The 17,992-nt window shown below is 48.2% G+C and overlaps 1 protein-coding gene across 1 annotated transcript in view; it reads left to right on the plus strand.

Annotated features, from left to right (window-relative positions):
• LOC141073526 (uncharacterized) overlaps positions 1–17,992 on the plus strand; it is a 66,095-nt gene that overhangs the window by 20,075 nt on the left and 28,028 nt on the right. Inside the window, exons 2-6 of the mRNA XM_073560791.1 lie at positions 7,071–7,220; positions 7,350–7,529; positions 7,613–7,736; positions 7,820–7,917; positions 8,116–8,206. Coding sequence (XP_073416892.1) covers positions 7,143–7,220; positions 7,350–7,529; positions 7,613–7,736; positions 7,820–7,917; positions 8,116–8,206 — 571 coding nt within the window. The 5' untranslated portion in view covers positions 7,071–7,142. The remainder of the gene's footprint in view (positions 1–7,070; positions 7,221–7,349; positions 7,530–7,612; positions 7,737–7,819; positions 7,918–8,115; positions 8,207–17,992) is intronic.

Consider the following 17,992-nt stretch of genomic DNA (forward strand, 5'->3'; position numbering starts at 1 on the left):
GAGGAGGTATGGGGTACACAGAGGTGGGGAGACCATGTGAATAATTGTTATTGAGGCATCAAGGGGGCTGTGTGAGGAGGTATGGGGTACACAGAGGTGGGGAGACCATGTGAATAAATGTTATTGAGGCATCCAGGGGGCTGTGTGAGGAGGTATGGGGTACACAGAGGTGGGGAGACTATGTGAATAAATGTTATTGAGGCATCCAGGGGGCTGTGTGAGGAGGTATGGGGTACACAGAGGTGGGGAGACCATGTGAATAAATGTTATTGAGGCATCCAGGGGGCTGTGTGAGGAGGTATGGGGTACACAGAGGTGGGGAGACCATGTGAATAAATGTTATTGAGGCATCCAGGGGGCTGTGTGAGGAGGTATGGGGTACACAGAGGTGGGGAGACCATGTGAATAAATGTTATTGAGGCATCCAGGGGGCTGTGTGAGGAGGTATGGGGTACACAGAGGTGGGGAGACCATGTGAATAAATGTTATTGAGGCATCCAGGGGGCTGTGTGAGGAGGTATGGGGTACACAGAGGTGGGGAGACCATGTGAATAAATGTTATTGAGGAATCCAGGGGGCTGTGTGAGGAGGTATGGGGTACACAGAGGTGGGGAGACCATGTGAATAAATGTTATTGAGGCATCCAGGGGGCTGTGTGAGGAGGTATGGGGTACACAGAGGTGGGGAGACCATGTGAATAAATGTTATTGAGGCATCCAGTGGGCTGTGTGAGGAGGTATGGGGTACACAGAGGTGGGGAGACCATGTGAATAAATGTTATTGAGGAATCCAGGGGGCTGTGTGAGGAGGTATGGGGTACACAGAGGTGGGGAGACCATGTGAATAAATGTTATTGAGGCATCCAGGGGGCTGTGTGAGGAGGTATGGGGTACACAGAGGTGGGGAGACCATGTGAATAAATGTTATTGAGGCATCCAGGGGGCTGTGTGAGGAGGTATGGGGTACACAGAGGTGGGGAGACCATGTGAATAAATGTTATTGAGGCATCCAGGGGGCTGTGTGAGGAGGTATGGGGTACACAGAGGTGGGGAGACCATGTGAATAAATGTTATTGAGGCATCCAGGGGGCTGTGTGAGGAGGTATGGGGTACACAGAGGTGGGGAGACCATGTGAATAAATGTTATTGAGGCATCCAGGGGGCTGTGTGAGGAGGTATGGGGTACACAGAGGTGGGGAGACCATGTGAATAAATGTTATTGAGGCATCCAGGGGGCTGTGTGAGGAGGTATGGGGTACACAGAGGTGGGGAGACCATGTGAATAAATGTTATTGAGGCATCCAGGGGGCTGTGTGAGGAGGTATGGGGTACACAGAGGTGGGGAGACCATGTGAATAAATGTTATTGAGGCATCCAGGGGGCTGTGTGAGGAGGTATGGGGTACACAGAGGTGGGGAGACCATGTGAATAAATGTTATTGAGGCATCCAGGGGGCTGTGTGAGGAGGTATGGGGTACACAGAGGTGGGGAGACCATGTGAATAAATGTTATTGAGGCATCCAGGGGGCTGTGTGAGGAGGTATGGGGTACACAGAGGTGGGGAGACCATGTGAATAAATGTTATTGAGGCATCCAGGGGGCTGTGTGAGGAGGTATGGGGTACACAGAGGTGGGGAGACCATGTGAATAAATGTTATTGTGGCATCCAGGGGGCTGTGTGAGGAGGTATGGGGTACACAGAGGTGGGGAGACCATGTGAATAAATGTTATTGAGGCATCCAGGGGGCTGTGTGAGGAGGTATGGGGAACACAGAGGTGGGGAGACCATGTGAATAAATGTTATTGAGGCATCCAGGGGGCTGTGTGAGGAGGTATGGGGTACACAGAGGTGGGGAGACCATGTGAATAAATGTTATTGAGGCATCCAGGGGGCTGTGTGAGGAGGTATGGGGTACACAGAGGTGGGGAGACCATGTGAATAAATGTTATTGAGGCATCCAGGGGGCTGTGTGAGGAGGTATGGGGTACACAGAGGTGGGGAGACCATGTGAATAAATGTTATTGTGGCATCCAGGGGGCTGTGTGAGGAGGTATGGGGTACACAGAGGTGGGGAGACCATGTGAATAAATGTTATTGAGGCATCCAGGGGGCTGTGTGAGGAGGTATGGGGTACACAGAGGTGGGGAGACCATGTGAATAAATGTTATTGAGGCATCCAGGGGGCTGTGTGAGGAGGTATGGGGTACACAGAGGTGGGGAGACCATGTGAATAAATGTTATTGAGGCATCCAGGGGGCTGTGTGAGGAGGTATGGGGTACACAGAGGTGAGGAGACCATGTGAATAAATGTTATTGAGGCATCCAGGGGGCTGTGTGAGGAGGTATGGGGTACACAGAGGTGGGGAGACCATGTGAATAAATGTTATTGAGGCATCCAGGGGGCTGTGTGAGGAGGTATGGGGTACACAGAGGTGGGGAGACCATGTGAATAAATGTTATTGTGGCATCCAGGGGGCTGTGTGAGGAGGTATGGGGTACACAGAGGTGGGGAGACCATGTGAATAAATGTTATTGAGGCATCCAGGGGGCTGTGTGAGGAGGTATGGGGTACACAGAGGTGGGGAGACCATGTGAATAAATGTTATTGAGGCATCCAGGGGGCTGTGTGAGGAGGTATGGGGTACACAGAGGTGGGGAGACCATGTGAATAAATGTTATTGAGGCATCCAGGGGGCTGTGTTAGGAGGTATGGGGTACACAGAGGTGGGGACACCATGTGAATAAATGTTATTGTGGCATCCAGGGGGCTGTGTGAGGAGGTATGGGGTGCACAGAGGTGGGGAGACCATGTGAATAAATGTTATTGAGGCATCCAGGGGGCTGTGTGAGGAGGTATGGGGTACACAGAGGTGGGGAGACCATGTGAATAAATGTTATTGAGGCATGCAGGGGGCTGTGTGAGGAGGTATGGGGTACACAGAGGTGGGGAGACCATGTGAATAAATGTTATTGAGGCATCCAGGGGGCTGTGTGAGGAGGTATGGGGTACACAGAGGTGGGGAGACCATGTGAATAAATGTTATTGAGGCATCCAGGGGGCTGTGTGAGGAGGTATGGGGTACACAGAGGTGGGGAGACCATGTGAATAAATGTTATTGAGGCATCCAGGGGGCTGTGTGAGGAGGTATGGGGTACACAGAGGTGGGGAGACCATGTGAATAAATGTTATTGAGGCATCCAGGGGGCTGTGTGAGGAGGTATGGGGTACACAGAGGTGGGGAGACCATGTGAATAAATGTTATTGAGGCATCCAGGGGGCTGTGTGAGGAGGTATGGGGTACACAGAGGTGGGGAGACCATGTGAATAAATGTTATTGAGGCATCCAGGGGGCTGTGTGAGGAGGTATGGGGTACACAGAGGTGGGGAGACCATGTGAATAATTGTTATTGAGGCATCCAGGGGGCTGTGTGAGGAGGTATGGGGTGCACAGAGGTGGGGAGACCATGTGAATAAATGTTATTGTGGCATCCAGGGGGCTGTGTGAGGAGGTATGGGGTACACAGAGGTGGGGAGACCATGTGAATAAATGTTATTGAGGCATCCAGGGGGCTGTGTGAGGAGGTATGGGGTGCACAGAGGTGGGGAGACCATGTGAATAAATGTTATTGAGGCATCCAGGGGGCTGTGTGAGGAGGTATGGGGTACACAGAGGTGGGGAGACCATGTGAATAAATGTTATTGAGGCATCCAGGGGGCTGTGTGAGGAGGTATGGGGTACACAGAGGTGGGGAGACCATGTGAATAAATGTTATTGAGGCATCCAGGGGGCTGTGTGAGGGTCAATACACAAGCCACGAGGCCAGAGAGGAGGCGATCGCCTTAGGGAAAGTGCAGGGCATGTGTTGTTAGGGTCAGCTGTGGACTGCCCTTGTTAGGGCAGGAGTCTGGGGTTTAGCCGATATCAGGTGTTAGGGATGTGACAGGGTATGGTCTCCCCCTATTGCATCCTCCAGTTGGATTGAACAGAGGATCCTCCCGGACTCTTGACCCATCTATCTATTTGGTGAGATTGTTCCTTTTTTTCTAATTATTCTCACCTGACTGTCAATTTTTTGGTCCTTTGTGACCTTTTTGGCTAAAATTGCATGATTCCTATATATATATATATATATATATATATATATATGCAAATGGTTTATGGCATTTATGGGAAAAGTGATCTCAATTGCTGTACCCTATAGATGCTTTTGTTCACCCATATAGAAATTTCTGGGTGACCATCTATATTCTCATATTCAGGTTTGGCTTTTTCTCTTTTTCAAGTGAAGGTCTATACGCTTGATAAGCAGCTGTATGCTGCCTTTTATTTTCACTGGGTGACACATGATTAGTACTTTTAATTGACTGATTAAAGGTTACATTTTATATTTCACCTACTGCTTTATATTATAGCATTTTATGGGGCCATAACCTTTATGGAGCAGCATATAAGATAAGATCATCCTTTAATCGTCCCACCATGGGGAAATTCAGAGCATTACAGCAGCAAGGCAGGAACAAGTACAGATACAGATGCATAAAGGCATTACATTGACAGTAGGTAGGTACATATGCGAAAAAAAAAAAAATGTAACCTGACTGTCACAACTTTGGATCTATCAGTTCTCTGTTTGGGTCGTTCTCCGTTTTGGACAGTGCTGGTTATACAGCCTAACTGCAGCAGGAAGGAAGGACTTTCGATAGCGCTCCCTCTCACATTTAGGATGAAGTAGCCGGTCACTGACAGTACTGCACATCTTTGTCACGGTCTCATGCATGGAATGGGAATCATTCTGCACCATGTAGCTCGCCTTGGCCATTATCCTCCTGTCGCCTACTTCCTGAACTGGATCAAGGGGGCATCCCAGGACAGAGCTGGCCCTTCTAGTCAGTTTGTCCAGCCTATTCCTGTCCCTGGTTGATATGCCACTACCCCAGCACGCCACACCAAAGAAGATGACTGATGCCACAACTGAGCTGAAGAAGGATGCAAGGAGTGCCCCCCTAACTCCGAAGGCTCTCAGCCTTCTGAGCAGATAAAGCCTGCTTTGGCTCTTCCTGTACACTGCATCCAAGTGATGGGCCCAGTCAAGCTTATTATTGAGGATCACACCAAGGTACTTATAGGTATCGACTATCTCAATGTCATTTCCCTGAATGTTCACCACTACTGGTGGATTTTTGCCCTTGCAACAGTCCACCACCAAGTCCTTGGTCTTCCTGGAATTAATCCTAAGGTGGTTCCTCTGACACCACTCCACAAAAGCTTGGTTAGTGTCTCTGTACTCTCTTTCATCACCTCCTGTGATGAGGCCTACTATTGCAGAGTCATCAGAATACTTCTGCAAGTAGCAGCTAGATGAGTTGCACCTAAAATCCGCAGTGTACAGTGTGAAGAGAAAAGGGGCAAGAACTGTACCTTGAGGTGCCCCTGTATTGCAGATCACCGTGTCTGACACACTGTCCCGAACCTTTACAAACTGAGGTCGGTTCGTGAGGTAGTTAAGGATCCAGGTGGAGAGTTGGAGGTCCACACCAACAAGGCCCAGCTTGTCTCTCAGTAGACCTGGCTGTATGGTGTTAAAGGCACTAGAGAAATCGAAAAACATTATTCTCACAGTGTTCCCAGGTTTCTCCAGGTGAGAGAGAGTCCTATCTAGAAGGTGGATAATGGCATCATCCACACCAATGCCCGGCCTGTAGGCAAACTGGAGAGGGTCCATATCCGAGCTCACTAGAGGACAGAGACGTGTGAGAACCAATCTCTCTAATACCTTCATCAGGTGTGATGTCAATGCTACAGGTCTATAGTCATTAAGGTCTTTCGGATAAGGTTTCTTCAGAACCGGTACCACACACGATAATTTCCACAGTTGTGGTACTATACCCATTCTCAGGCTCATATTGAACAGATATGTAATGATCTCACTCAGCTGGTGCCCGCAGGTTTTGACTAGATATTATTTTTAGGTTTTGATTAGGTTTTGATTTGATATGGAGCCATTATTAACCTTTGTGCAGCATTGTATGGGGTGTATTTTGTATGGAGCATCTTATGGGGCCCATCATAAACTGTATGAAGCATTATATGGGGCTCCTGATTCAATATGGATATTCAAAAACATTTAACCTACTGATGTCTCAATTAATTTTACTTTTATTGGTATCGGTTTTTATTTTTGACATTTACCAGTAGCTGCTGCATTTTCCACCCTAGGCTTATACGCGAGTCAATAAGTTATCCCTGTTTTTTATGGCAAAATTAGGGGTGTCGGCTTATACACGGGTCGGCTTATACACAAGTATATACGGTACTTTCTTTTTAATAAATGTTTAACATGTTAAAAATTATAAAATGTCTTCTGCTTTTTTTCTTGTTTTTTTTCTTCTTACAAGAATTGTTGGAGCCAATTTTCCTTAGAAACATTTTAATATCGGCTTTTTCTGGAGTTTTTCTTGTCATGTAGGAAAGCCTAAGGCCAGAAATAATCCCCATAAATCACTGTACATGGAGACTTTGGGATCAGATCATTTCTGTCCGTTGTGTTTGTGGAAACAAAAAATCTTTTCTAAAAGTCTCAAACGTCTGTGTGTGACTCAGAGCTGAGATCTAACGTGATAGAAGCTTCCAGTGCAGGGAAGACGGGAAACCTTCATATAGACGGCCGGTGGGGATGGAGGCAGTGACCGACTCTGGCCACATCTGTCTCTAGAGCCGCAGTAGGAGATGAAGATGTCGTCCTCATCATGAAGGAGTTATTTCTCATGTCGCGTGTAATGAATCTCTCCTGCAGTATTGCTAATGCCGATTCCAGTGTCGGTAATGAGACGAGAATTAGCGTTATGGAAGATGAGTCTATGAGGAACGTGTTCAGCTGCCGACTCCGAGGAGGAAACTGCTTGTTGTCTGTGGCCTAAATATATAGGTTTTATTAGTAGATGTCAGGGAAGAAAACTAAACCCTGTAAGATAATAAATCTCCTCATATGTTTCCCTCATTATCTCCAGTAATTGTATTATTACACAGGATTCTTATGGTGTTACATCGGATCATCTTCTTCTCATTCAGGTCTCTACAATATCGGATCCTCTCAGTGAAGATCTTCTACATAAGAACATTTTCCTGATTTACCCATCAAGGATGGATATGGACAGAGACAAGATGGCGGAGAGGATACTACACCTCACCCTAGAGATCCTCTTCCGTCTCACTGGAGAGGTGAGAGATTCTGATGACGTCACATTACATCATTCTTATCTATGGGAATAACAGATGGACAGAACTGGAGAGGTGAGGACTCTGGAAATGTCTATAGTGATATTTATTAATGTGTCTCTCCATAACCAGGATTACACAGTGGTGAAGAAGACCTCTAGTGATCGCTGTCAGGACCCTGTGTCTGAGGGATGGGGAAGACCCCTGAGCCCAATCACGGGGCCTCCACCTCACCCCCTGATCCATGAGGACATCAATGACCAGAAGATCCTAGAACTCATCTACAAGATGATTGAGCTGCTGACTGGAGAGGTGACACTGCTGGGAATGCTGGGACATTATACAGTAACACTATGAAGGGATCGGGGGGATGACGGTATCATTGTATGTGTCAGGTTCCTATAAGGTGTCAGGATGTCGCTGTCTATTTCTCCATGGAGGAGTGGGAGTATTTAGAAGGACACAGAGATCTGTACAAGAACGTCATAATGGAGGTTCCCCAGCCCCTCACATCTCCAGGTAATAGACAGGACTAAATACACACGGCCTATAATTATCTGTATGTAGAGAATGAATTCAGTCCCTGTATGTGTTTCCTCTAGATCTATCCAGTAAGAGGACAACACCAGAGAGATGTCCCCGTCCTCTTCTTCCACCGGACTGTAACCAAGAAGATCCCAGTGCTCCTCAGGATCATCAGGTAGATGGAGAGAAGGTGTCAGTAGATCTCCCCTATGATGTGTAGACGGCTGTGAAGGTCTTGTGCTCAGTCTTGTTTTATCCACCAGTATTATATGTTTTATACTTGTGTAATGAGAACGGTGGAGATGGCAGGATTAGAGCTGATCATAGATGGGACTTCTCCATCTGTCTGTGACCTTTACAATATTTGTTTCAGGGTGAAGATCTGACCCATATTAACACTACAGAGACATATGTGAGGGGTGATGAGCGGTGTAAAGAGGAGATTCCCACATATGACTACCCAGGTGAGTAGTGACCACTGAATGCAGAGAAGTCACAGATTCCTCTCAGTCACCGGCTGTGGCTGCTTTATCGGTGGTGTAGTCCGGCCGTATTACCATGATCACCATTTTGCCTCTAGACCACAACATTCTCCTCCACTCAAAACTGTTCAAATGACATTGGGCATTGTTAGGGACAGTGCAGTTAGTGAAAATGGACACAGTTGTAGGACACTAGAGCGTTAATTGTAGCAGTGTTAGCCGGGAATTAGCTGAAAAAGATTTCCTGGTTTTAGGTATTAGGCTTGTTCCTCAGTAACCAAGCTGACACACAAACATGTGAAGTGGAAGCCCTGTCCACCCAGAGTAGATGTGGAGACAATTGACAGAGCAAAGAAGTGGAGTAAAGTAGTCAGGTATCTGGGTCAGAACCAGAAGGACAGAATCAGAAGACACAAGAGTAGTCAGTAAACGGGCCACGGTCACAGCAGGAAACAAATACACAAGCCGCAAGCTGAGCACAGAGGACTGAACCAGAGGAGAACAGCGCTGTATCTGGCAGATTCCGGCCATGTGCTTTGCGCTTTAGTAGGGTGTGGTACTTTCCAATTGGCTGAAGTAGGGAGCAGATTACTCCAGCTGGACAGCAGGAACAGATCCCAGATGAGATTGGACACACCATATGCAGAAGCCCTAATATAACTAAATGCCAGAAAACCAGAATAGTCGAAATCCCCATAAAGTGATTCCATTTTATAAATTAATTCACTGAGGGTTATAATCTATACACACGGGGTCAAAATTGTTGGTACCCCTCGTTTAATGACAGAAAAACCCACAATGGTCACAGAAATAACTTGAATCTGACAAAAGTAATAATAAATAAAAAATCTATGAAAATGAACAAATGAAAGTCAGACATTGCTTTTCAGCCATGCTTCCACAGAATTTAAAAAAATGAAACTCATGAAATAGGCCTGGACAGAAATGATGGAACCCCTGAAAATAATGTGACGAAAGGGACATGTGAAATCGCGATGTGTCCACTAATTAGCATCACAGGTGTCTACAATCCTGGAATCACTGAGTGGCCTGTATAGAGGCTACAGATACTCACTGTGCTGTGTGGTGACATGGTGTGTATCACACTCAACATGGACCAGAGGAAGCGAAGGAAAGAGATGTCTCAGGAGATTAGAAAGAAAATTATAGACAAACTTGTTACAGGTAAAAGTTATAAGACCATCTCCAAGCAGCTTCATGTTCCTGTGACTACAGTTGCACATATTATTCAGAAACTTAAGCTCCATGGGACTATAGCCGACCTCCCTGGACATGGCCGCAGGAGGAAAATTGATGACAAATCAAAGAGACAGATCATACGAATGGCAACAAAAGAGCCCAGAAAAACTTCTAAACAGATTAAAGGTGAACTTCAAGCTCAAGGAACATCAATGTCAGATCGCACCATCCGTCATTGTATGAGCCAAAGTGGACTTCATGGGAGATGACCAAGGAGGACAACATTGTTGAAAAAATCATTAAAAAGCCAAACTGGTCAAACAGGCGTCCACACAGTTGATGCAGGCCATCTCATTGACTAGGACTTCCCTGACTGAGAAAATAGAGGACGTATATACTGAGGTGGGACGACTTCGACAGGACATGCAAACCATGAGGGGACGCATTACAGCAGTGGACACAAGAGTGTCCCAGGTGGAGGACACCATCGCGCCTATGGAGGCCAAGTTAACGAAAGCGGCAGGTTCTGTGAACGCCTGGAGGCAGAAAGCGGACGACCTGGAGAATAGAATGCGTCAGAACAATTTTCGTGTCATTGGTCTGCCGGAACGCTCAGAAGGTCAATATCCTGAGCAATTTCTGGAAGGTTGGCTTTAAGGCTTCTTTGGGAGATGAATTCTCTCCAATGTTTTCCGTCGAAAGGGCTCACAGGGTCCCTACAAAACCCCTTCCTCCAGGAGCCCCACCTAGACCTTTCCTGGCACGTCTCCTCAACTGTAAAGTAAGAGACACTATTCTGCGCCTTGCACGACAAAAGAGTCCCATCAAGTTCAACAATGCCGTGATCTCGATTTTCCCGGACTTTTCCATGGAACTTCTGAAACAGAGGACACAATTCATCGATGTAAAGAAGCGGCTCAAAGAGAGAAATGTTATATACTCAATGATCTACCCGGCCCGGCTCCGGGTCGTACATGGGGGCTCCTCTGTGTTTTTTACGGATCCAGTGGAGGCGACTGAGTGGCTGCGGTCTCAAATGAGATGCCCTGCAAAGGAACCCTAATATACTTACTACTAACCTAAATTCTTTTTTAATGGTCTAATGGGGGCTCTCCTAGCAGGTACCCAGCTTACCAGCTATACCGGACACTGAGACCAGTGATGGTATCTGTTACGTGTTACAGAACCACTCAGCACCCAGAATATGTTGTGCAGTAATATGTATGTATAATAGGTTCCATGTGAGATGCATGTCCCTGATGCATCAGTTCACAGGCTGCGCCCCTGGGCAGAGGGGAGACGATATTCTCTGGCCTGCCGCTTTTCTATTGGCCGGCCCTCTGTATCTGTGTGATATATTCTGTGTCCTGTGAGTAAAGTGTTGTCAGACTGGAAATACATGGAGAAGCAGTGATCTTTTATATGCGCCCATGTAACCAAGGAATTCCAGCCAGCGTCATTCATTCATTCATTCATTCAGACTCCACCCACGCAGAGCGGACCTCAGAAAACACAGGGTGGTACTGAAAGAGGTACCCCAGCTTGGTAGACCCGTTACACTGGTGGCAGCGGTGGGATTTGATACCCTTCTACAGGAGGAAAGGAATGAATGGAAAATAACTACCAGAAGTTAAAGAGGACTACATTAAAAGATCTGTTGGAAGCCCGAGGGTTGATCGCCAGCAACAAAACAAAAGCGGATTTGATAACAGCCATCATGGAACACGACAGTGCAGCGCCCCCCAATGTGAACGTGGAGGAGACCGAATTCCAGAGGGAGGTAAAGAACAGATTGGCGTTCTATGGCCCAAACCCTGCGGTAGAGATCATACAAGAGGTGATGGCTGATGTGCGTACTGATCTGAAGGAAAAGATGGCCGAGCGGACCAGGATAGAGCTGGCCAAGATGGAGATGGCAGAGCGGAGGGAGGAGAGCCAGCGAGCAGGGGGAGCTCTGGCCTTCGGCCAGGTACCTTCAACAGTAAGCCACAAAAAGATCCAGTATAATGCCTTCCGACAGTTGGGGGAGGCAGAGGTAGACATTGATGGCTTTCTGCAGGACTTTGAGCGGCAGTGTGCCCTTCATCAAGTGAAGCCGGAGGAAAGGGTTCAGATTCTGGCCAGCAAGCTGACAGGCCGGGCAGCGGACGCCTATCGCACGGTACCTGATAAGGACTGTATGGACTGTGAGCGGATCAAAGAAGTGATCTTGGCCCGGTATGCGCTGACACCAGAGGCCTACCGCCAAAAGTTCCGCGGACTTATAAAACGCGTAACCAATACCCACGCTGAATGGGCCTGTAAATTACGGCGGTCACTCCTACAGTGGGTACAAGGGAGCCAAGCAACCACTAAGGAGGATGTCCTCCAGCTCTTCTTGTTAGAACGATTCTGTAATGGACTAAACCCCGAGACACAGGAATGGCTTCGGGACAGGCGGCCAACGACTCTTGAGGAAGCCGCTCGTCTGGCCGATGAACATCATGATGCCAGGAGGCCGCAGTTGTCCGGATCAAAGATGGTCACTAGGGGCCCGCTCATGGACCTGGAGGGCCCCAAACCACCGAACATTGTAGGGGGACCAGCTAGAAACCCGGCCTACCACAGTCCCCCTGGGGCGCGATGCCACACCTGCCGTCAGCTGGGCCACCTGCAAAGACAATGTCCCAACCGGGCTCAGCATACCCAGTGGCCAAAGGCGGGAACAGCTACCTTCAGCCGGGCTGCTGCTGTACACTGCTACCAAGGCGAAGCTGACCCGGCATTGGGGGCTATGACTAACCAAGGGGTGGAAGAGATGGAGGAAGTGCTGCATGAAGTAGACCCTGTGCAGGCAGCCCGGGCAGATAATCGACAACAGCATCGACAGGTCGTGTGGGTTAATGGGAAGCGTATGCAGGGACTAAGAGATTCCGGAGCAACTTTGACCCTTGTGAAGCCTCATCTCGTCCGGGACCAAGAGAAGACGGACCGGACAGTGGCAGTCCGTGTAGCAGGGGGAGCCATACATCGACTCCCCACTGCCAGGGTTCACCTGAACTGGGGAGTCGGGGATGGCCTTGTTGAGGTCGGCTTGATGGAGGATTTGCCTGCAGACGTCTTGCTGGGAAATGACTTGGGGCCCATGTTGTCTGCATTCTCGGTGGCCCCTCTGGCTGAGACATATCCTGTGACCACCCGGAGACAAGCTCGAGCTGCGGAGACGGAATCACACTCAGAGGAGGCCCAGGTAAGACATCCCAGCCCTACACGTATTCCCATAGCCAGACACATTTCTTGGGCCACCCCAGATGAATTTAAGAGGGAGTTACTTGAGGATCCTTCATTAGAGGGATATCGTGGGAAGGCATAGGAGGGGAGAGGAGTACTGGAAGGGGAACAGTTTGTATGGAAGCAGGGACTCCTCTACCGGATCACAGAGCAGCACCACACAGGGACGAGCCCCACTATAAAACGACAGCTGGTAGTTCCCAAGAAGTATAGGCAGGAGCTACTGCGAATCTCTCATGACATACCCTTAGCCGGGAACTTCGGCGTCAGTCGCACCAGGCATCGTCTGACACAAAACTTCTATTGGCCGGGGGTAACCTATGATGTTCGTCAGTACTGCCAGACCTGTGACAGTTGCCAGCGCATTGGCAAGAGGGGGGATCGATGCAAGGCCAAATTACGCCCCCTCCCCATTGTGGAGGAACCATTTAGCCGAGTAGCGGTCGATCTGATAGGGCTGTTAGCCAAAAATCAGGATACAAATCCAGTTCACCAGACATAGCATTCCAACATCGGAGCACGAGACCGCTGTGTCAAAGCGCACAATCCAAGGCAATGAGAAAAAACTTTGTCCAGCTCCACGATGTAGTGAAAAATATTCTTTATTCACTCAATAGAAATGAGGTTTAAAAGCCAGCATGAGTTACAAGGCATGCGATCGATCGCATGCCTTGTAACTCATGCTGGCTTTTAAACCTCATTTCTATTGAGTGAATAAAGAATATTTTTCACTACATCGTGGAGCTGGACAAAGTTTTTTCTCATTGCCGTTAGCCAAACGCAGTCCGTCAGGGAAAAAAGTATATATTGACAGTGGTAGATTATGCCACACGGTATCCAGAGGCGGTTGCGTTACCTAACATACTGGCAGAGGCAGTGGCGGTCGCCCTGCTCCAGGTTTTCTCACGGGTTGGATTTCCCCGGGAGATTATCTCGGACCAGGGTACCCAGTTTACAGCAGAGGTGACCAACCAACTGTGGAAGCTGTGCGGCGTAAAGTCCATTAGAAGCGCCCCGTACCACCCGCAAACCAATGGGTTGTGTGAACGCTTTAATGGGACATTAAAACAGCTCATTGGGACTCTTACCAGGACCTACAGGGACTGAGAGAAATTCTTGCTACACCTCCTGTTTACCTATTGGGAGGTGCCCCAAGAATCCACGGGGTTCTCCCCGTTCGAGCTGGTATACGGGAGATTGGTAAGGGGACCCCTAGACTTAGTGCTGGAACACTGGGAAGGGGAGGGCCTCATAGAAGGGGTACCTATTGTACCCTATGTGCTGGAATTCCGGGACCGCCTACAGGAGCTGACTCAGGCTGTACGTGAGAACATGCAGGCGACCCAGCGGCGCCAGCGCATATGGTACGATCGGAGGGCCAGAGAGCGCACTTTGGAAATAGGACAGAAGGTCCTGGTGTTAGAGCCCACTAAGCAGAACGAGTTCCAAGCTGCATGGCAGGGGCCCTACCAGGTAGTGGGGAAAATAGCCGACACAACCTATAATGTCGCCGATTGTGACGACCCCAGGGTTATCCGCATGGTCCACGTGAATATGCTGAAGCCCTTCCGGGAGCGCCCTGAAGAGGTAGTGGCCATCTGTGCACCTGAAGCAGAGGATTTAGCCGGACTTCCCTTGCCGGATGTCTTAGGGGAAAGGACTCAGTCAAAAACATGGGACCAGGTACACTTGGGTGAAGACCTAGGCCCCCGGGAGAGACAGCAGGCGGAGGAGTTGTTGAGGCAGCGACAGAGGATGTTTTCGGGGAGACCAGGGTACACTCGCCTGGCACAACACAAGGTTGAGACCCAGGATCAGACCCCCCTGCGACAAAACCCCTTCCGCGTCCCTGAGTCTGTACGAGAGGGGATGCGACAAGAGATGCTGCGTTTAGGGGTCATTGAAGAGTCAGTCCCTGGGCATCCCCCGTAGTGTTAGTGCCCAAGAAGGATGGGACTACACTGTTTTGTGTAGTCTATCGTAGGCTCAATGAGAAAACAATGACGGATTCATACCCCATGCCGCGTGTGGATGAGTTGTTAGACCGGCTGGCGGGGGCAAAGTATTTGACCACCATCGATCTATGCAAAGGCTACTGGCAGATTCCCCTTAGTCCTGATGCTATTCCCAAGTCGGCATTTGTCACCCTGTTCGGCTTATTCCAGTTTCGAGTTATGCCATTCGGGATGAAGAATGCCCCGGCGACCTTCCAAAGGCTGGCTGACTGGCTTCTGGATGGTCTCCAGGACTATGCTTGTGCCTACCTGGACGATCTCACCATCTACAGTGCGACATGGGAAGAGCATCTAAATCACCTAGAGACAGTATTGGACAGTATCCACCAGGCCGGAATCACCCTGAACCTTAACAAGTGTCACTTGGGAAAAGCAGAGGTTCAGTATTTAGGGCATTGGGTGGGAAGTGGGAAACAGCGACCAGGACCAGCCAAGATTGAGGCCATAGCCAAGTGGCCCATCCCACGCACTAAAACCCAGGTCATGGCATTTCTAGGGACAGCGGGGTATTACAGGAAATTCGTTCCCAATTACAGCAGCGTAGCCAAGCCCCGCACTGATCTGACCCGTAAGAACCAACCCTGCCAGGTAACCTGGACCTCAGAGTGTGAGGAAGCCTTCCGCCAGCTAAAGGATGCCCTCACCAATACCCCTGTATTGGCCGCACCCGATCCAACTAAACGTTTCCTTGTTCACACAGACGCTTCTATGTTTGGATTGGGGGCAGTACTGAGCCGTGTCGGGCCGGACGGCCAAGAGCACCCGGTAGCTTACCTGAGTCGGAAACTACTGCCCCGTGAAGTAAGCTATGCGGCCATCGAGAAGGAGTGCCTGGCGGTAGTATGGGCACTCAAGAAGTTGCAACCATATTTGTATGGACGACAGTTTTCCCTCCTAACGGACCATAATCCCCTAGTCTGGCTTAATCGGGTCTCCGGAGACAACACCAGATTGCTGCGGTGGAGTTTAGCCCTACAACCTCTAGACTTCACCATCCACCACAGACCCGGCAAACAAAACGGTGACGCCGATGGACTAAGTCGACAAACGGAACTTGTACCAAGCCCATAAACTTCGGTCATCCCCAAACCGATCCGTTGAGGATCAGACTGTGTATGCCGATCGCGTCGCTGAAAAGGGGGAGCCGTGCTACAGAACCACTCAGCACCCAGAATATGTTGTGCAGTTATATGTATGGATAATAGGTTCTATGTGAGATGCATGTCCCTAATGCATCAGCCCACAGGCTGCGCCCCTGGGCAGAGGGAACACGATATTCTCCTTTTGTCCGCCCTCCCCCCACCTTTGAAATTCCCACAGTAAACATCGGCAGGCTCCGGCCACCTGCGGCTTTTGTAATGTATGTCTGGCCTGCCGCTTTTCTATTGGCCGGCCCTCTGTATCTGTGTGATATACAGTCATATGTAAAAGTTTGGGCACCCCTATTAATGTTAACCTTTTTTCTTTATAACAATTTTGGTTTTTGCAACAGCTATTTCAGTTTCATATATCTAATAACTGATGGACTCAGTTATATTTCTGGATTCAAATGAGGTTTATTGTACTAACAGAAAATGTGCAATCTGCATTTAAACAAAATTTGACCGGTGCAAAAGTATGGGCACCCTTATCATTTTCTTGATTTGAACACTCCTAACTACTTTTTACTGACTTCCTGAAGCACTAAATTGGTTTTGTAACCTCATTGAGCTTTGAACTTCATAGCCAGGTGTATCAAATCATGAGAAAAGGTATTTAAAGTGGCCACTTGCAAGTAGTTCTCCTATTTGATTCTCCTATGAAGAGTGGCATCATGGGCTCCTCAAAACAACTCTCAAATGATCTGAAAACAAAGATTATTCAACATAGCTTTTCAGGGGAAGGATACAAAAAGTTGTCTCAGAGATTTAACCTGTCAGTTTCCACTGTGAGGAACATAGTAAGGAAATGGAAGAACACAGGTACAGTTCTTGTTAAGCCCAGAAGTGGCAGGCCAAGAAAAATATCAGAAAGGCAGAGAAGAAGAATGGTGAGAACAGTCAAGGACAATCCACAGACCACCTCCAAAGACCGGCAGCCTCATCTTGCTGCAGATGGTGTCACTGTGCATCGGTCAACAATACAGCGCATGCATAACGCCTTTTTGTATGACCAAACAACTCAATCTTTGTTTCATCAGTCCACAGGACCTTCTTCCAAAATGTAACTGGCTTGTCCAAATGTGCTTTTGCAGACCTCAGGCGACTCTGTTTGTGGCGTGCTTGCAGAAACGGCTTCTTTCGCATCACTCTCCCATACAGCTTCTCCTTGTGCAAAGTGCGCTGTATTGTTGACCGATGCACAGTGACACCATCTGCAGCAAGATGATGCTGCCGGTCTTTGGAGGTGGTCTGTGGATTGTCCTTGACTGTTCTCACCATTCTTCTTCTCTGCCTTTCTGATATTTTTCTTGGCCTGCCACTTCTGGGCTTAACAAGAACTGTACCTGTGTTCTTCCATTTCCTTACTATGTTCCTCACAGTGGAAACTGACAGGTTAGATCTCTGAGACAACTTTTTGTATCCTTCCCCTGAAAAGCTATGTTGAATAATCTTTGTTTTCAGATCATTTGAGAGTTGTTTTGAGGAGCCCATGATGCCACTCTTCATAGGAGCATCAAATAGGAGAACTACTTGCAAGTGGCCACTTTAAATACCTTTTCTCATGATTTGATACACCTGGCTATGAAGATCAAAGCTCAATGAGGTTACGAAACCAATTTAGTGCTTCAGGAAGTCAGTAAAAAGTAGTTAGGAGTGTTCAAATCAAGAAAATGATAAGGGTGCCCATACTTTTGCACCGGTGAAATTTTGTTTAAATGCAGATTGCACATTTTCTGTTAGTACAATAAACCTCATTTGAATCCAGAAATATAACTGAGTCCATCAGTTATTAGATATATGAAACTGAAATACCTGTTGCAAAAACCAAAATTGTTATAAAGAAAAAAGGTTAACATTAATAGGGGTGCCCAAACTTTTACATATGACTGTATTCTGTGTCCTGTGAGTAAAGTGTTGTCAGACTGGAAATACATGGAGAAGCAGTGATCTTTTATATGCGCCCATGTAACCAAGGAATTCCAGCCAGCGTCATTCATTCAAACTCCAGCCAACGCAGAGCGGACCTCCGAAAACACGGGGTGTTACTGAAAGAGGTACCCCAGCTTGGTAGAGTCTCTTCGCTGAATGTGACCCAACTGTCATTATTTATGGAAGGTAGCGGGTGGATAGATTTATGGAGA

Source organism: Dendrobates tinctorius, unplaced genomic scaffold (genome assembly GCF_039654945.1).
Source record: "Dendrobates tinctorius isolate UK_male_01 unplaced genomic scaffold, ASM3965494v1 ptg000305l, whole genome shotgun sequence".
NCBI lineage: Eukaryota > Metazoa > Chordata > Amphibia > Anura > Dendrobatidae > Dendrobates > Dendrobates tinctorius.